Here is a 19,570-nt window from a genome sequence, read left to right as displayed (position 1 = left end):
TGCCGCCATGTGGAGAGTATCAACGGGCTAGGAATGCTGTGGAGGCCGCATTCGGAGCCCCTGCACGCGGGATGGGGGGAGTAGGGCGTCCTGGTCATCAAGGGAGCCATGCTGCAGGGTTTCAGGAGGAGCCAGGGTTGTTGCAAAGGAAGGCTCCTGGCACCAGAATTCAACACTGGTTCCAACTGGAGCTGGAAGACCAAGGAGAGTGGAGGAACTTTTGAGTCCAAAAAGGGGGGGCCCCCTGAAATAGTCAGGGGCAAAAAAGTGGAGTAGATTTGATACACGTTCCCTGGTTTGGTTTTGTTGCAGAAGGAGCTGGAGCCTTCTGTCAGCCGCTGGAGTAAGTATGTGGGAAAAAGCAGTGAAGAGCCACCCGAAGAAGGAGCAATGCTTTATATGGACCGGCAGCAGTTCTCTTTGGACCTGAAGAATCCAGTCAAAGAACCAAGGTGCAAGTGACCCTGAGAACTGTTTTGTTTTTTGTTTTCAGATTTGGCTGAGAAGTGAATAACTAATTTGGGGCTGTATGCTAAATCTTAGTAGGGACATTAAGCAAGCAGATTTCCCTAATTTTCTGCCCAAGCCCTTTTTTATTACTAATAGAAAACAAATGAAATGCAATTCATTCCTCACGTTTTGCATATTAAAGCAGGTCCCAGTTTTTAGTTAGTTGCTTGTATCTGGATTAGAGTAGGTTGGGAGAGGATATAAAATAGAGGGGAAAGTCCCTGGGTAGTTGCAAATGAAGGTTCATGGCACCAGATCTTATCCCTGGAAGCTCAAAGGAGCGGGAGGAAATTGCCAGATTTAGAATAAAATAGGCCCTTAATCCAGTATATATCTGTAAACATCTTCCCTAGGAAACGCAAGAAGACTTTCCAGGATGACTTTGATGAAAATGTGCTCACCTCGAAGACAAAGAAAGCAAATTGGTGCAAGGTTCGTGACTGTCCATGTGTGTGTGTCTCACGCTCTTCTGAAGGCAAATACTTTTGTATCATTTCTTCTTCCTTTTTGACTTGTTTTGGTGTATCACGAGAGTTTTGTACTCTTTTTTTTGCTTTTAGTAGCCTCGCTCACTGGGGGCTGTCATTCTGTGCTTCTCTAGCTTTGAGTTTTTCTTCACTGATCGTTTCCCAGTTCCTTTTCATCCACTCAGGCCAGGCTATAGGCTAGTGCATGATCCTTGCCAACCAGCAGATGGAGACAAATTAACAGGCTTGCTGATCTCACTTCTTATATTCCTCTGTGCTGACACCAGCCTGCCGGTATTCTGTCTCTCTGCTGTCGGCTGAGGCCCGGTTAGGCTGGTTGAATAGAGAGGAAGGTTAGGATGGCTCCTAAGGTGATTTACTCCCTCAGCTCAGCACAATCTGTGGATTGATTTTTAAAAAAAGAAAAAGCTCTGCATGGCAGCCCCTGAAGTGAGTGACCTGTGTTCCCATCTTTGGTGGGGCACAGTCTGGCTCAAAGATTGGGAGGCGGGGCTTGAGGAGTTTGGTCTCTTTCTAGCTGGGGGGGGTAGGGCTTCTCCTTTGACCCGCTCTTCCCTCTCTTTCCACTGCTTGTTCCTTTGGAGTGCTGGGGGCCTTTTAATGCATTGGCTCCAGTGGGGAGGAAAAAAGAGAGCAGTGCAAGGACCTGCCGGGACCTGATGTTGGCAGCCAGAGAGGTCGTTCGGAAGGGTGATCAGTGCAGGGGTGTGAGTACTTTTGGCTCATGGTGGGGGGTTTTACCTGCGAGTCAGTGCAGCGTTCATAGCAGCAGTTGGAGTGCGGGAAGGAAACCTCGCTCTGCGCAGCTTGCCGCCTGAAGAAGGGAATCTACACTTGCTGCATCGGTTGCAGGGCTGAGTGGAGCTCGGTGGCAGTGAGCAGCACTGTCCTGAGGGAGAGGGAATGAAGCTGCAACCGTGAACAATACCAGGCAGGCTATTTTTTCCTGGTAGGTTCCCCTATAGTAAATATGGGAATGCCGGCCTTGTTGGAGCTGCAGGGGAGTGAGGGAGCGATAAGGCCTCCCTCTCTCTGCCCTACAGCACAGATCTGCAGTGAATGCTTCTCCTCCTGAGCCTCTGGCAGATTTTTTTCCTCTTTGACCTGGGCTCCTGTTTCCTACAAGATTTTGTGTGCACAGCCAGAGGACTTTTTAATCCCAAGATCTGCTCTGAGGTTTACTCCTTTTGGGAGAACAGGAGAAGAGGGAAACCTGAGTTCAGCAGGGGAGGACTGAGAGGCAATGTTGGCTGGCAGACTGTGCCTTCTCCCACCCTGGGAGAGGAGTTCTTGGCTTCAGGAAAGTTGCAGGAAGGAGAGGGGAAACAGCACTTTGACGTTGGTGTCTCCTGCACAGCGGGTGTAGTTGTTGGATGGTAACCGTGTCAGGGCTCTGTGCCTGCATGGAGACTGGGGGGGTGAGGGGAGAAGGCCATTGTAAGAATCCCCTGCCCAGTGAATCTAGCAAGTGCAAGGGAGGAAGTAAGCAGGATGGCTCTCTCCTTGAGGGGTCATAACAACTAAACAGCTGTGGCTGCCATTTTGTGTGTTTACTCCACAACTATGGGAGAGAGATGCAGAGCCTCCTGTATTTTCACCTGCAGGGGGCCCTAACCCTGCGGGACAAATTCTGCAGAGAGCCTCCTTTGGCGTTCTTGCCGCACCAGGAGTGAGGAGGGCTATTTTGGGGAACTCCCTCTGCAGTCAGAAAGTGAATCACGTGGCAACAGGCTGTCAGCATGGTCTGAATCCAGCTCTACAGAGTGAGATCGGGCCAGAGGTCTGGCAGCCATTTTGTTTGTTCTTTCCAACTGTGAAGGAGGAACCAGGAGCTGCTTTTTGGGTTTTAAACCCCATGGTAGTGTGAGGATGCTGCTGGACAGCGCAGGTGGTAGCCCTAGCGTTGCTGTCTTACCCAGGCAGTCCTCTGCAGAGCCCTTCTGGCCAGAGTGCTTCTGCTTTTAGGTTGGATTAAGAAGGGGGCTGTTTCAGGGGGGTCTAGTCTTGCTAAGACTCCATTAGGAGTTGGCTCCTTCCCATCTTGGCCCCAACGAGCACGGTTGGTGCAAGATCTGGGGGATATAGCCTTAGTGGAATATGAAGAGAATGGTTTGGAAGTCCCATAGAGAATCTCTGTGAGGAATAAGCTAGATTTAAAACAAAAAAAAAAACAACTTTCCTTTTCATTGGTTTGGCAAAATCCTGGTTAAGGTGATGTGGGATACTCCAGAACCCAGTTTGAGTTGACAAGGCTATGGCAGTGTGTTTTTGCTTTTTTAAACACTTCTGGTGAATGCTTTGGAATGGCAGCTGTGCAAGGATAATTTTAGGCAAGCTAGTTAGATCTCCGGAAGACTTTGTAATGTGAATAGACAGCTGTGGATCAGAACAGACTCCAATGATTGATAAATTATATGCAATATATTGATTCATACTTAAGTACAACGATTGTACTTAAGTGCATGACACTATTACATTTGTTCCCTCATTCCTTTCTGGTGCTGATAAAGAGTGGGGATGGCCTCAATGAACATTCGGTGTCCCTGGGAACATCAAAAGCCATGACATTTGGTATTTATCACTGGGGAAGATCAGATGCTAATGAGCTGATAATGATTTATAGCAATTGATGCCTTTTACCAAATGGGAGATTAAGGGACTGGTATTGAAAATGCCTTTGAAATACCTAACAAAGATATTATATATATATATATATATATATATATATATATATATATATATATATATATATATATATATATATATATATATATATATATATATATATACATACCCGGGCCCGTAAAAGTCCGGATTTCCTATGAACGCTGGCTTATATGAGGAGGGCGTATAAGGGAGGTGTTCTGTTCTTTGTTCTTTCTTCTTTGATTAATGTTCTATCTCTATTTATTTCTGTCTATTTATCTGTATTGATTTATGTACAGCTTACTGTGATACTGTATTCAATGTTTATTACTTTGCTGATTTGTTATCCATATATTCACAGCATTTAGTAAACTAAGTTTTTTGTTTTTGCAATATTTGTTTCTGCATGTTCTATGATATAACATACCTCTCACGCCCACCGTGCACAGCTGCAGATACCAAAGGTGGAGGTCTTAGTACAGATTCTGACGAAGAGTGACATGGAATATTGGAGACTCATCTCAGGCAGGGCTTTGAGGTGAAGCATTTGGAAGAGTCAGGATCTCGTAAGTTGTTTGCAGGCAAGCCTAAAGGCCCTTGTAAAGTGTTGCCTGATAAACCGTAGTTGAGATATTCAAGTTGCTCTCACCCTGGGAAGGGTTCTTCCCAGAGACAGTTTTGAGGACAAGTTGCAGTCTTTTCAATTGAGCCATGGAGGTGCTAGGGACAGCACCACCAGCAGCTCAGGAGAAATTAAGACTTCCTGTGAGGTCCACTCTCCTTGTCCAGTTGGATGAAGATTTTTTTTGGAAAGTGGTCTTGGATTACATTGGTCCGGTAGGTCCTGCAAATAATATGAGGCGGTTACACCTTGGAGACTTAGTCCAGTAGTTGACATTCTTATGGTGTCCCCAGGATACTTTCAAGAATTATGGGTAGCCATACAGGCCACTTTGGTTCAGCAGTGATAGTTCTGTGCCAGGGAGCATAGATGGTTATTCCTTTTATTTTTTGAGGCCCAAACAAGGTCCGGGAAGGGCTCGTTCTATCCTATCCTAGCTTTGAGGAAGGTGAACTGGTTCTTAAGGGTGTTCTCTTTCCACATGGAAACTTTTTGGTCGGTAATGGCAGCGGTATGGAAAGGAGAATTTTTAATGTCCTGGACCTGTTGGAGGCTTATCTGCATCTTTTGCTCAGGGGAGAATATCAGAGATTCCTTGAGTTTGCTGTTCTAAGGGGTCTCTTCCAACTTTAGGCAATCTTTTGGTTTAGCAACTATCCCTTGGAATCTCTTTCCCAAGGCGAGGCTGTGTTACAGTGGCTTTCCAGAGAGCCATTCTGTGGCTGTACACCCAGCACAGCAACCCTAAACCAGGTAAAGTATCTGACCAGCTGATCCTGACACAGTTTATTCACGGAAGAAGTAATAGTGTATTTGTACATAGTCGATTAGTGGATCTCATCATTTACTTGCAGTATTTAGCTTTGTGTTTTTACTCTAGTTTTACTGTATGCTTTGATTTTATTTTCTTTTACATGTATTAATAACTTATTAACTCTGTGTGTGTACTCTATTTTATATTATTTTAACTATGTGAACCGTTGTGATGGCACTCCTGAATGACTGCATACAAAATCAATAAATACATAAAATAAATGATCTAAGCCAGAGGCAGAATGTTACTCCTCCATGGTCAGGATGATTCAGCTGTTGCAGGATCTAGGGTGGGTAATACATTTTCCCAAGAGCATGCTTTTGTCCTATCCCGATTTTAGAGTGCCTGGGTGCTGGTTTCAATAATCGAGAAGGGAAGTTGTTCCTGACACCAGATAAAATGTTGAAGCTACAAGGGATGATGCACAAATTGCTGTGAATGAGAGCGCCGAGGGCCTGGGACTTCCTTCAGGTGCTTGGCTTGATGGTGTTGACATTGGATTAGTGCCCTGGGCAAGAATGCACATGAGATCTCTGCAAAGTGCTCTTCTTTCCAGGTGGATTCCTCAGGTGCAGAATTATGAGCTCAGGTGATCCCCTTCTGGAAGAAGTGCAGTTCAGTCTGGCGTGGTGGTTGCAGAAGGACAATTTATCCACAGGCCTGGTTTTGGGCAATCCAGACTGATTAGCTCTCAAGTGCCAGTTTGAGTGGTTGGGGCACAAGTTGCCAAGGGCATCTGGTTAGGGTTCTTAGAGTTCGTCAGAAGGCTTGGATCCTCAATCGTTTGCTTTTGAGAGCAATCATTGTCTTGGTGGACTTCCTTCCTCTTGACAGGGGTGAAGAATGTTTAGGTGGATTTCTTGAGCAGGCATAGACTGGACCCTGGAGATAATGGGAGCTGACACTCGTATCAAAGCCAGGTGGGGAACTTCTCAGTTGGATTTGATGGCAACATTTGAACACCAAGGTATTTCAGTTGGAGATAGGAGTCTGGGATCCTTCTATGGCCCCTCTTTGGCAGGGTTTTACCTATGGGTAAGTCTTGAGGTAGAAGGGTCATTGCGGCTCAGACATATATTCCCGATCTCTGACAGGGCCCTGTTTCCATGGATCAGGTGGATTGCCTTTTTCTCATGGCCTGGCTCTTGAAAGGTGATTATTTGGAGGAAGTCATTATAATGTTGTTGCAGGCCAGAAATGGTCATGTCTGGCAAGTATTTGCGTCCTGATTCAGCAGTCAGGGTTTTCTCCCTTTCAGGCATCCATACCGAGAATGCTCTCCTTTTTGCAGAAAGATCTAGCCTCAAACTCTGTCCTCGAAAGCTCATGCTTTAACTTAGTCTATAAGGTGCCCCGCCGACTCCTGTCTGTCTTGAGGTTTAGAATCCAACTCCATTTTTATTTTCAGTGTACAACAGCCATTGCTACCAATAATAGTTCTGCCATTTGCTGTTGCTTTTTTTTTTTGTCTGTATTTTCTTTTCTTTTTTTTTTTGTTAAGGGCGGCCTGTAGTTAGAGATTCTTAATGTGCGAGGATGACTACATCCTTCTTGTCGTTGGAGAAAATGAAAATTGCTTAACCTGTAACGAGCATTCTCCAAGCTGAGATGGTTGCAAGTCCTCACAGAACGCATTCACCTCCCCTTGGAGTTGGAACTTGCATTTAATTTGAATTATTTTAAGAACTGAAGGGGCAATGTGCATGCATGAAGCCTCAAGTTTGGTGGGCGTCACTGTCAGATGTCACCCAGCTGGGTTGTCCTCAGAGAATTCCTCCTGAAGTGAAAGTTGCTTACCTGTATCTCCTGTTAGCAATGAGTGCAGTTGGAGCAACAATTTTTTTTTAACTACCTTGCATGGCTGATTACTTCTGTTTATTTATTCCTATATTACGGTGTATGCTGCTCAGGAACCTCTAGCTCTATTTTAGCCTAGGATAAATTAACTTGCTACTGTACTCTTCTGACTTCTTGTGCTTTTCTTCTTATTGCTAGAGCTGGAACGCTTCAACAACTGTGACTGAACCCCCTTTGACCGATGTGAGTAGCGATGATTTTAGGGATCCTTCACCTGCCGAAGTTTTGGTGACTGCAAGGAGTCCAAATGGGGCCGTGCCTCTTTATAAACAAAGCAATGCAACAGCTTCCAAGTGGGGAAAATTTGTCCACAGCTTCAAAGACAGTGCAAGTGACACTCAGGGTGGTGAGATGATGTGTAAAGCCCAAGAGAAGTGGACAAGATTAGAATCGGGGCAGTGCGGGCTGTGTCGCACGTCCTTCCACCATGTGGTGATCAACAACAGGAAGGGTGCTCTGGGCGTCGGGAGCCCTGCAAGGGTCCAGGACAACTGGCCATGAGGCACCTGCTCGAGACCTCCAGTGCTGCATTGCTACCTACCAGCAAGATTTCAGCTGCTTGTGCCAGCCTGTCAGTCCCTTCTAAGGAGGCTAAAGGCGGTAGTAGGTGGAAAAATTCCAATACATGTGGTCAGGAGAAGCCCCAGCTGCCCACTGGCCTTGGCACTCCTAGGCCTGACTCCCTCCCTTCCCCCTTTTTTACCCGTTCTGTACCTCAAGCCTCTGTTCTGCAGCATCTTTTTCAGACAGATGCTGATTTTGATGGTGACTTTTGAAGGCAGGAAGCTTCTGTGCTGGCTTTAAGTATACAGAACTTACACTGTGTTTTAATGTGAATTGTCTGAATGTTGGTGAACACAGCCCATAAGGGGGGAGGAGAGTAGCTTGCTCCCTTCTGTTTGTTAATAAGGGTGGAAGGATGGTTTTGGCTTGGCGGTTTTCCTCCGTGAGTCTCCCCCCTTGGGGTGGCACTCTGCGCACAAGGCCATAACTCAGCTCTCTGGCACCCAGGATGCATGCAGTTGCAGTCTGGCTGGTAGGTGTTGTGGGAAGCAAAAAGCTGCTGCTGTTCTCAGCAGTCCCAGCCCCTTCAACCACTCTTAGCGTTAGAATCCAGGTCTCTTTTGCTGTTGGCAGCGCGCTGCAACAGTTCTTGTTTATGAATAGTTAATGGGTGAGGGACACTCTCATTTACAACAAAAGTGTAAATTTGTGCCTCACTGTTAGCAACTCCTGCATAAAATAATGCAGTGGCAGAATAAAGAAAGAACTATCTTTGGGTTGTGGTGCTTGGTACTGCATCACTAGAGTTGGCTCTTTCCACCAGTGACTGTGACTTAAGTCAGGCACGTGTACTAGCACCAGTAATGCTTACTGCACAAGTGGTAGTTTCACGTACCTAAAAGTTTAAGGAAGCAGCTGCTTTATATTTTCACTTGAACAGCAGGGGATGACCTGCTTGTAAACTTGAGAATGGGTGAGATTGTAGGGAGCCTGGGTTAAAAGCTAGGTCCTGTTGGGTAGCTAACTATAAATAACACCTTTTCTGAGGTAGGTCAAGGTGAATTAATATCATCCTGTAGCTAGGTGCCATAATACAGAAGAAATGTACACAGCCCCAGCCAAACTGGTAGCTCTTAACAGTATGCAGATTGAATCTGGTTTCAAAACTGGCTTGATCGGCGTAGACGTTTTGCACGGTGAGACCTACCATGCTTCGGCTGAACAGCAGGGAGTGGGTACAGGGGAGGAGAAAGTTACAGGCACTAAACAGCCCTACCTAACACAAGCAGGGTGTTGCAGGATGGGCACTGTACTAGCAAGGATGATGGAGAGGTGGCTGCTGTTTTACCAATAACCAAACAATGCAGTCAAACAAATAGTGTAGAGAGCCATTTATGAAAGAAACACACAAGAATGCATCACATACAAATTTAATTAGAGAAAGTTTAAAAATAGAAAAAGTTATAAATTTTCTAGTGTAACTTACACCATTGCTGTAGACATTTTTACTGATAGTGGCACTGCAGTGAAGATATAGTCAAGGTTCAACCAGTGATGCCTCTCCTTTTACTGATATCTGCTAGAGGAGGGCCTCTGTTCCCTGCATCTTAACAGGCAGGGGTCTACCTTTCAGCGGGTAAGCTTCCTTTTACTGGGGCTCTGCTTACAGAGCTTGAGCTGAAGGTCACCCATGCAGTAGCTCTGCCTGCCGCCTCACTAGCTGAGGTGCATTTTCTTTTTCCTTCAGCTGGAGGCAGCCCTTGTGTTTGCAGTGTACTAGCATGGACTGATTGCAGATATAGTCCTTGTGAAATAGAAAAACATGTGCTAGTGGTGGTTCTGCTCAGAACCCGTGTAAAGTAAGGTTTAACCCAGGCTGTTTACCTTCAGGGAGTGTTCAGTGTGGACAGGCTTTCTTGAATACCATTCCTCTTCAGTCATGAAAGCACCCGGCTCCTCTGCTTTTAGTAAACACTGGTCTCCCTCACCTTGTACCCGACTTCCAAACACAGCTGAGGCGTTGATGTTTCCATATTAGGAATTGCTCTTACTATAGCTGAGCTAGTGCTGTAATACAGGTTTTTCCAAATAGTTTGGTTGAGGAAGGAGTAGAGCTTGCCCTTTCAACAAGCCCTGTCAGCTACCGGCCACAACGAGGCCTTTTTCTTCCCAGTTTGTCAGAAGGACACAGTGCTTATAGGAAAATAGGACTATAACTCAGTAAAGCAGACTGATTTTGAGAGGGGCGTTAGAGACACAAGCTTACTCTTTCCCAGTCACCAAAATCTCTAAGATGTAATAGGATACTAGGCTTTGGATCTTAGTTATAGATAGGTACTTGCACCCTAGTGCCTTATAATCTGCACTATTGTTAGTTGTCCTACCACTGCTGAGGAGGCAGTAGTTAAAATTAAAAATAAAAGCAGTAGCACATTTTTATAGGTTGTAGGGGGATTTAATGAAGTTTTTAATGTTTAGACAGAGCATGAACCCAAAGAGCAGAGGCAGAAAGGCAACAACAGCACCCTGAAGGGCACCAACACTGCAAATCCTGACAGACTGTCTTGAAGTAAAGAAACAAGTTTCTTTATAATCTAGCCTTACTATGCCCCCTCCCCCTCTTAGGCACTACTACTGAATGTTTGAGACAGGATTACACACATCCTGCATTTGGAAACAAACTCCATAGGACAGTGCTAGAAGTTGTAGATAACCCCACTCGCCACAGTACAGTAGTCTAACGGCACCAGACTGAACTTGACTGATTCACTACAGTAGCACTACACATGATACTACCATCACAGAGCTAGAACAGGATACAGATTACAGGTTAAAGCAGGCACTCAGCACTGCCTCCGTTACTGGCGTTTAGAGTATTGGATGGCATCCAGTGCTTCCCCAATGTTGCCTTGCTTTGCTTGTAGGAGACGTGTGAGCCAGCCCCCTTCATCAGAGAAGCCCATTGAAAGCATCTGGGAGAGGGATTCAATCAGGCGGGGGTCTGCTTCTGTGAGGTTACAGCAGGGGTGGGGGGGAAAAAAGAGAAGTCAGGCACATATGATTACATCTGACCTAGAACAAAAGGTACAGGCCAACGAGAAAAAAAAGCCACCCCAACACTGCACAGGACATTCTCCCTACTAACAGCCACCCTCACCTGCTGCTCTGTAGGACAGGGATGCCCCGGGGGGGGTTATAATCAAACCCTGTGCCCTAAGAACAGAGCTGCATTGCATCTCCACCCTTAAAGATGTTAAAGCTGGCAAATGGCAGCAAGGGGTAAGTGTGGACAGGAGTGGCTCATTCTGTGACTCCAGCACCATAGGCAGCCTGCTTTTCAGGCTAAGAATCAAGATGCATGCAGAGCTTATGGAAGTTTATTACAGCTTTCAAGGTCCAGAGTTAGCAATCCCTTGCTTTCAGAAATCGATCATTTTTAAAACACACAATGGTAGAGGGTAACTTACTCTAACTAAATGAAATCATTTTGAAATTTTCTAAACGGGTCCACACCTTAAGCTTTCCATGGCAGAGAAAGTCTCACTCCTTGGCCAAACAAAAGTGCAAGTCCAAATCCTATTTCTAATTAGTTTCTTTAATCTCTTTACCTGCGGGGAGGTGTGGATAGAGTGCAGCCTCTCTCAGTCCCACCGATTCTTGGGAGGAGGTGCTGGGGAGCTGAGTTGGGTCTAGAGAATTGGGCTTGTCTGTCTCCAGAAGCTGCAGGGACTGCAGTTCTCCTGTGGAAGGGTCAACCTCTTTAGGGGATAAGTGAGTCCAGTCGTCATCGGCACCGGAACTGTTACTGCTAGTGTCACCTTGCTCCTTGAAAGGAAAAACAAAAGTAAGGCTATACCAGGTTTTCAAAGTGCCTTTTAGTTAGAATTCTAAAAATACTAAGAATTAAACTAAGTTGCAGTGTTGGGCAAGTCGTAACTGTTGCATACAGTTCTACCTTCTGTAATGAAGAGCACTTTAACTTCCTCCAAACAATAAAATGGTTCTATGTAGCTTTTCAAGATCTCCCCAATGAAGGCAGTGAATGCAATTAATACTTAGTCTGGGTAATCTTAAAACCAGATTGAGAGCCACTGCCTTGACGTATTAGGCCTTAGCTATGGTGTAAAATGTCTCCCATGTCCAAAATGGACTACAGCAGCTTCAGGCCAACTGCCTCCCTGTGAGACTAGGCAAAGCTGCTTGTAGATATGCCCACACCAAAACTTGTATCTGAACTATCAAGGATTACAAGGGCTCATCTTAAAACCAATTAACCAGGCTAAATCAGCAGCTTGCATTTCATCCTCTAGCACTGGATAAGTTCATAGTTCATGACTAGAGGAACCAAACCAGCAGTGGTCTTTACCACCTGTATACAGACATGCACCTCTAAGCAAGAAGAGTGTTTGATTTACAGAATAAGTTTAAAAAAAAGGCTACCTTATTTAGCTGACTGGGAGCGTTAAGTGCAATGCCTTTCATCCTCTCTGTAATGGCGTCCTCAGTCTCCATGGCGGCTCCCTGACTGACCCCTTCAGCTTTACGCTGGTTGCTCTGATTAGTGGATGTACTGTTGGGCTGCACGTCTGTCACATCTGAGTTGGGCTGCGATGCAGTGACTTTGCTTCTTTTACCCCCATGTTCAACATCAATATCCACTTCAATACCTGTAGAGGCAACAAAAGAAAGTGGGTGAACCACCTTTCGTGACATTTCAAAGTGGAGTCTGTTCAGGTACTGAAGGTGCTCCACGGACAAGCAAGATACTAGTCAAATGCAGACCCAATTTGGAAAAACGTATGTCAAAGCTTTCAGAACTTTGACTAGGCACACTAAGCATGCCCTACACCGTGGGCTCTCCAATCTTTTTGTCTGAAGTAAGCCTGGTGTTGAGACTTCTTTAACCCTTTTTAGCCTTGTTGGGGGAGGCCCACTCCCTTCCTCTGAGGTTTTTCTACTCCATTCCATCACAGCCTTCCCCTAGTGTTCCTAGTCAGGGTTTTCAGCATTTTGGGTAAGTTTCCTTTTGCAGTCTATTGCCCCTGTAGTGTAGTGCCTCTGTGGCCACCAGCCATAGACACCTCCCACCATCACTTGATTTTACAGCCCTTTTGTTTCATCCTCTCATGGCCACGTCCATGTTTTGTGGATGCCCCTGGTGCCTGAGGACCATGTCCATCACTGATCCTCTTCCTGGGAGCATCTTATGACATCCAAAGTTACCACTTATATGCCCAGATAACCCTGAAGGGACATCTGCTTTGATGACAAGATGGACTACTTCAACCTGAAAAGTTACTCAGAGCCAAGTCTGCAGCAATGGACCTAGGAGCTGCACCAATTCATACCAAGCCACCGACATTGACAGGACAGTCTGTGCTGCCCGAAACAGACAACTGACTGACTTATCTCCTAGTCCCTGGCACCAGGGAAGGACCAGCCCAAGCAGAGGGAAGCTGAAGAAGCCGTGCACTGGTTCATATCATAATGCCCCCAAGGTGACCCTGTGGCAAGGAGTGCCAATTCTCCATTAGTGCTGGAGGTGATGAGCCACTGGTCCTGATGCCAATCACTGATCTGCCTCACGCGTCTGAAGATCTAGCCACCCCCTTCTTCCTCCATCGGTGTGGGCACTGGCAACTTTAGAGGAGCTGGAGCAGGTATTACCTGCACCAGAGCCAGTGCTGTCTAAGCTCATCTGTGCCTTACAGACCCAGCAGGGCTCCAAACCCACCCCAACCCTATGGAAGAAGCTCCACAGAAGCCTGCTGCTCCCCAGTCCAGGTTTAGTAGGGCCTGCACCATTGGACGAAGGTTAAATACCTGGGGACCCATCCCTTGTGGCTTTCAGCAAGGATAAGGAACCCTATGACCCCTGGGGGGGGAACCACAGGATGACATTGAGTCCTCCTAGGATCTCCCTTCAGGAGGACTTAGCTTTTGCAGGTGTGATGGTGAAGGCCATCCCATTTCAGTTGACAGAGGAGGATCGCACCAGGTACAAAAGCTTGAGATCCTCAAATTGAAGCCTCCTAAGGAGACTGTGGCAGTGGTGGTCCCAGTACACAAGATCTGTAAGGAGTTGTTGCTGAGGATATAGGAACACCCCTTCACCATGGCTCCTTTAAGAAGGATGTCTGATTCACTATGCATCAGCTGCTCTCCTACTGTGGTGATGAAATCTGCCTGCAAGAGGGCCAAGAGCTCTTGGACTTATTCCTCCTTTGAGAGCTTGCTACACACCAGGCAGCTACAGTGCCAGTCATCTTAAGTCTCACAAATCAGAAATAACCAACTTAAAGTGATGAGATGGCTCCCTCCAGCCACCTTGTGTTGCATGTCTCTGCCCACAAGTAGTTGAGGAAATGCACTATATGGACAACACTACACTGCTTATGTTATGTTATATTTGCATGAATGAAACATGCAAATTGAGGCCCAATGGCCAATACTAGACCGGAGGAAACTGGATCCTGACTTCAGCCCTATGCTGCTTCAGGAGACTGGCTGTGTAAATTCCTGACTGTGGGCAGCAGACTAGCCAGCACGGGTTCTAAGTGCCTTATTCAATTTTTATAAGCACTGAAAGTAGGTTTTCTTCTGTTTCAATACCAGTCAACTATAACAATAAAACCCATTAACAAAAAGACAAATGATAGAGTTTTTATTCTGAGATGCAAACATAATCTAAACTTAAATACTATGAGTACAATAGAGCAAGACTTACCTAGAGGGCTCAGCATTGCTGCCACACTCTCCCCTACATTCTTCAAGAAGGAAACATTGGCATCTTGAGCCTGATTGCTTGAAGTAGAGGCTATTTTTAAAAAAAAAACCCACTCCAATTATATTCCTGTATTGAAAATCTGCTGAAAGTTCATCTTCTGCCAGGATTTTTAAAAAGTCTAGAGACGTTCCCAGAGGAAAATCCATTAAAAAAAAAAACTGAACACTTATGCTTGGGGATAAGCAGTAGCTGTCCCCGATTTTAAGTAGCAGGGGATCTCTATTGAGGATCCTGGCAGGTACTCATGAGCTGGAGACAAGATACTGGGCTTGATAATCACAACTGGTCTGACCCAGTACGGCAGTTTCTCTCGTCTCTGTAATATGCAAGAACTTAAAGCACGTAGACAAGCTGTTGGTTGCAGCTGTGTGTGCATAAAACATGCATCTCTTTAGAGTACAACGAACAAGATCCCCATTTACACTGGCACAAAACCGCAGAACCGGTTCCAGTGGTGTCCAGTTTCACTTCTCACTGACTGAAAAGATGAAGCCCATCTCCCACCCTTCTTTAGCAGGGGCAGGGCTGAAAGATGTGGCGTAATTACCCATTCCAGGCAGGAGGCTGGCTTACCTTGCTCAGGAGGTGGGTTTTGGGCGGGAGGTCCAGCATGCACCTGGCTAGAGTTCTGGCACTGGTAGCCGGCAGCAGGGAAGCCCCAAGCTTGCATCCATGCAGCTGGTGGGAAGCCATGCTTCATTTTACGAAGCCAACGGCCACGAGAAAGCCACTGAGGGGAGGGAAAAAAAAAAAAAAAGTCAGGACAGGAAAGAGTTGCAGCTTTCTAGTAGGAATCAAAGAGTTTAAGTCTGAACCCCACTCTCCATTGGTGGGGGGTAGTATGTAACAGGCGGAGGCATACCCTTTCCATTTTGCCCCTTGTGTGAGGGAGGTGTTGATGTAGATGGAAGTAGTGTAGGGGGTGTATGTGGATAGAGAAGGTGGTGGTAGATATGCTGGGGCAGTGGTATGTACATGCTCCACTCCTCCCCCCCCCCCCCCATGTATTCGTGATTGGGGGAGGTGGAGAAGGCTGTGTGCATGCACCTACACAAGTTTCCCTGTCATTCTCTACCTGTTCCCCCTTCATTCCTGTAACTCACCTACTCCCATCATCCCTTTAGCACCAAACTCCTACCTTCCATTCTTCCCACCTCCAGCCCTAGTGTTCCTAGGGGCCTGGAAAACCCTACCAGCCTTTCTACATCCTTTGGGAAACTGCAGAAGACTTTGGCAATGCAGGGGCGGTGGGAGAGTGTAGGCAGCAGCAGAGGTCTCCCAGCCTGTCTTGCTGCGGAAGGACATGGTGGACAGATGTGCTGCTCACCTTGGTTTCTGGGAGTGGTGTGTGGTGACAGGATTTCTGGGGGGATGTATGGCAGCATTCTGGCTTTTGTGAATGGGTAAAGGGTAGGGGTGTGTGTGTGTGTGTGTGTAATTGGGTATATGGTAGCGTGCATGGGAGGGTAGCGTGGAGATGCTTGTAGGTGGAGTTGCTGGGGAGTGGGAGGGGTGAATTTACATAGCTTTCAGTGTTGTGATTGGCTGTGTGGGTTGTGTAGTAGAAGATATATTTTTGTGGTGTTGTGAAAGGGTGAATGGCTAGGGGGTAGGGATGTGCATGTGGAGAGGAGAGAGTGTTGCAAAGGTGTTTCCAGCTATGTGTGGGGTAGGGGGGAGTGGCTGCATATGGGTGAGAGGTTTCAGAAAAGTAGTCTTGGGATACGTTTTTGTAATGAGTGGATGGGTTGCCTTCTCCACTATCATCCTTCCTACTGTCTTGTCTCCTTCCTCCCTGTACCCTCTCCACTGGACACGTGAGCAGCTGCTTGTGGCTCAGATTTCACAAGATGTGTTTGGAAGCTGGTTCTGTGCTAGCACTGACTCAGACCCTTGAAAAGCCCTGGTAAAATGCCTGAATGAAACAGGCAAACAAAAACACTCAGCCCCTCACGGACTTGTGGGCGTGTGAAACCACAGCAGCATGCGTTTTACCTCCTGTGCAGTTGCTGTAGCCTCTCCCACTTAATGTTTGTTTCTCCTACTGGGGTTTACCTGCCCATCTGTGTGCGCACAATTACGCTGAAATGATTACCCGGAGCCCCTAAAATAGTCTTCGCTATCTAGATCTCTCCACACTTTGACACACGCTGCTCTAGTGTGGCATGTATTCAATTCTCTGCAGACTCCAGGTTCCCTGGAGAATTATTTAGCACCTTCTGTATGGAAAAGCAGAAAGTGTCTGTTTTCTCTCTTGTTAATGTCAATGCTGGAGGGCTATAAATATCTTTTCCCCTGGTGGTGATTATATTATGTTCTGTTTCCCACTGAAGACAGTGGATCAGCAGGTTACAGAGTGGGAAGAGATGTGTTTACTGTTCGTGGGTGTATGAGGTGATGTCACCGTGGGATAAAACCAAGCCTGTGTTCAACTAATGTTAAGAGAGGAGCTTCTGATGTGGGGGTGGGGCTACCAAACATTAGTTAAGAGCAAAAATATAGAATGAGCAGCCAAATGTCCAATCTGGATTTCTTTATTGTATATATAGAGACAAAATTGTGCAAATGAGCCCAACTCTGGCAGACTTTCGCCCTCTTTCAATAGGGCTGCATCAGGGGCTAAAAACATACAATAAATAACATTAAATAATAAATAAATTAAAAAATTATGAAATTATGAAAACATAATTCTAAGAAACATAAAGTGGGGCAGTGGCGAGGAGGATCAGTCAATAGCTGTCAGGCCAGAGTGTATTGATGTCTGGGGGAGGGGGGACATTTAAGTAACATCAGGAGAAGCTCAGGTTGTGTGTCAGACTCTGATGGATGAATAAACTCAGCTATTGTATTTAAAAAAAGCTTTTGTGGGAAGGGAAAGAGATGCCAGATGCTGTCTGCCTGCTCCTGTCATAAGCCCTTGTGCCTCACCTCCATGGGATGGACCAGTGGGGACTGGAAGTTGATCATGTTGTGCTCCTTGTGGATGCCCTTTGCCTCACAGGAGCTGCAGAGGTCATAGTCGGGGCAAATAGTGCATTTGAACCGGTTTCCCACTACCGGCCCTTCACAGCCATCACAAATCACATTGGGGTGCACAATGTTTTGGGGGCGCTCCTGGCCACAGTGTGCACGGTGCTCCCGTTTGCAATCTCTCTTTTCTAAAGGATTAAAAAAAAAATTTTTTTTTTTAAATCAACCATGTCTAAGAAGTTAATCATTGTTAAATATTTTGCATTACTATCATTTCCTTTCATGCAGGCATGAGCCAATACATTCAACTTACAGAACTTATCCAGTTCCTACGCATGTGAATATTATAGACCTATCAGCCTTACATACGGGCCAATGCAGTAAAAATCGTGGGAGAGCGAGCGCCAAGGCCACACTCCTGTGTGTGCGATTCAGTAAGTTAATTTATTAGGGCCTGCGGTAAAGAGGTACTAGAGACACTAGCGCGTCCCTAGCGCCTCTTTTTGGAGGGGAGCGGCAGCTGTCAGAGTTTGACAGCCAACGTTCAATTTTGCGAGTGTTGGTTCTCAATCCCGCTGACAGCCACGGGTTCGGAAACCGGACGCTGGCAAAATTGAGCATCCGGTTTTCAACCCACAAGCAGATTTTACATTTTTTAATATTTAACTTTTTTTTTTTTTTTTAACTTTTGGGACCTCCGACTATTAGGGGGGTTGGACGTGCATTTGACACGCTATTACCCCTTACTGAATAAGGGGTAAAGCTAGCACGTCAAACGCGTGTCCAAATGCCAGCTAAGTACAGTGCACTCCCCCCCGGGAGTGCACTGTACTTAGCTGTACAGTTGAGTACTTAGCTGTACTTAACTGTACTCCTGCGACCTCTCTTTACAATTTGTACTTCAGTTTAAACCTTAAACGATTTGGGGTGGGGCTTGAACGGTTTCAGGAATTGCTTTAAAAAAACAAAAAAAACAAACCCCCAACAAATCCAAGAATTACCTTTAAGGTATATACGGAAAGTCGCTTCTTTCAAAGAGGACAGAGCCATCTTCAGCTCTTCGGTACTCGAGAAAGCTATCAGATCTCCATCTTCGTCTGGGGGTGGGGGAAGGATAAAAACAGGTGAAGGAAACATTAAGTCTTAACTTTGCATTTACAGTCAGTCACGTGGTAAAGATCTAGGCTTCTGGTCCCGGTTTTAGACAAAAGGAACTAAAGCCATGCGCTCCGAGCTGATGCTCGGAGGAAGGGCACTCGGGCGCCTGGCTGTCCCGGTAGCAGGCGCGGCGGGGACTGGACGGGTCTTCCGCACGAAGGGGACCTCGTTACTATTTCTAGGGCTGCTCCCAGCAAACGCCCGGCCCACAGGCCCTCGAAGAGCCGCTCACTCCCCAACCCGAGCACCGCTGGCCAAGCTCTCCCTACTCGAGCGGCGCGATCCCCCCCCTCCAAGTTTCACAACCCAACGCAAGTCTCAGCCAGCGCGGTTAAAGGGGGGGGGGGGGGTGGGGATCACAGGTCCCTGTTTACAAGCCGCTTGTCATGCGAGTCACTGACAGCCAAACGGTGCTCACGGGCGAGTCTGGTCTTCAGATGGCCTGAGAAGCGCCGGAGGGGCGCACCTACCCTTGTAGAACATCTGGACGCTGGCCCCGGCCAGGCCCGGGAAGACGTCGGTCACCTTCCTCGCCAGGTGCTCGAAGGTCGCCGGGGCCCCGTCGCCGGCCAGCTCCAAGGCGAAGCGGCGGATCTCCTTTTGCACCTCCTCCTTGCCCAGGAGGTAGGCTTTCACCGTCAGGCTCATGGCGGCGATCGGCTGTGGCGCAGCTGGAAATGGGACCTAGAGCAAGGCGGATACAAAGTGGCAGCTCTCGACTCTCGGATTCCAAGCGCTCTGTGTGCCCGCCGCCGCCGCCCGGGCTTTTATCTGCCGCGAGGGGGGAGGGGGAGCTTAGCCTCGGGGCTCCGGGAAAGTCCCCACCTCTCTGTCTCAGCCGGGGGCGGGGAAGCTCGGGGCCGGCTCGGTTCAGAACCGACTGCGTGCAGCAGGGTTTGTTTGGGCTCCTGACGTCACAGCCACACGCGTTTCGGGGTGGGAGGAGAGTCTGGGGGGCCGCCTTCATCTTGGGGGGCGGGGCGGGGGGGGGGCTGGAAGGGGGTTGCCGACGGGTGGCCGGCGCTTCTTGCGATCCGAGCGCACCGCTTTATTCTGGTTCACCACAACGAAAGTGTTCTACGTAATGGTTACTCAGCAGATTTGGAGACTCTCTCTGTGTAGACCAAGTCTAGGCCCAGGGAATCACGAGTGTTGCCGGAGTTGGATGTGCTTCTTATTGTCCTTTCTGTAGGCTGTGATTATATCTTATTGTT

The 19,570-nt window shown here is 47.1% G+C and overlaps 2 protein-coding genes across 2 annotated transcripts in view; one reads left to right on the top strand and one right to left on the bottom strand.

The window, feature by feature from the left end:
- Positions 1 to 8,212, top strand: part of MRNIP (MRN complex interacting protein) — a 28,817-nt gene extending 20,605 nt beyond the window's left edge. Inside the window, exons 5-7 of the mRNA XM_029583348.1 lie at positions 313 to 452; positions 864 to 942; positions 7,076 to 8,212. Of these exons, the coding sequence (XP_029439208.1) occupies positions 313 to 452; positions 864 to 942; positions 7,076 to 7,438 (582 nt within the window). The 3' untranslated portion in view covers positions 7,439 to 8,212. The remainder of the gene's footprint in view (positions 1 to 312; positions 453 to 863; positions 943 to 7,075) is intronic.
- Positions 8,213 to 8,855: 643 nt separating this feature from the next.
- Positions 8,856 to 19,250, bottom strand: SQSTM1 (sequestosome 1). Its single transcript, XM_029583347.1, has 8 exons — positions 18,827 to 19,250; positions 18,200 to 18,295; positions 17,157 to 17,386; positions 14,802 to 14,958; positions 14,169 to 14,258; positions 11,882 to 12,108; positions 11,050 to 11,266; positions 8,856 to 10,448 (listed from the first exon to the last, which is right to left on the bottom strand). The coding sequence occupies exons 1-8, from the start codon at positions 19,002 to 19,004 to the stop codon at positions 10,300 to 10,302; spliced, it is 1,344 nt and encodes a 447-aa protein (XP_029439207.1). The 5' UTR covers positions 19,005 to 19,250; the 3' UTR covers positions 8,856 to 10,299.
- Between the last annotated feature and the right edge of the window lie 320 nt (positions 19,251 to 19,570).

This window comes from Rhinatrema bivittatum, chromosome 18 (assembly GCF_901001135.1).
Source record: "Rhinatrema bivittatum chromosome 18, aRhiBiv1.1, whole genome shotgun sequence".
NCBI lineage: Eukaryota > Metazoa > Chordata > Amphibia > Gymnophiona > Rhinatrematidae > Rhinatrema > Rhinatrema bivittatum.
This window is presented reverse-complemented; position numbering and strand designations above follow the sequence as displayed.

Bases quoted from the DNA above. Each gene is read 5' to 3' on its own strand.
- SQSTM1 (XM_029583347.1), bottom strand. From the start codon at position 19,004: ATGAGCCTGACGGTGAAAGCCTACCTCCTGGGCAAGGAGGAGGTGCAA. The intron at 11,267-11,881 runs GTAGCCTTTTTT...TTTCCTTTCAAG, and splicing joins CTCCCAGTCAGCTAAATAAG to GAGCAAGGTGACACTAGCAG. The intron at 10,449-11,049 runs GTAAAGAGATTA...GTAACCTCACAG, and splicing joins CTATCCACACCTCCCCGCAG to AAGCAGACCCCCGCCTGATT.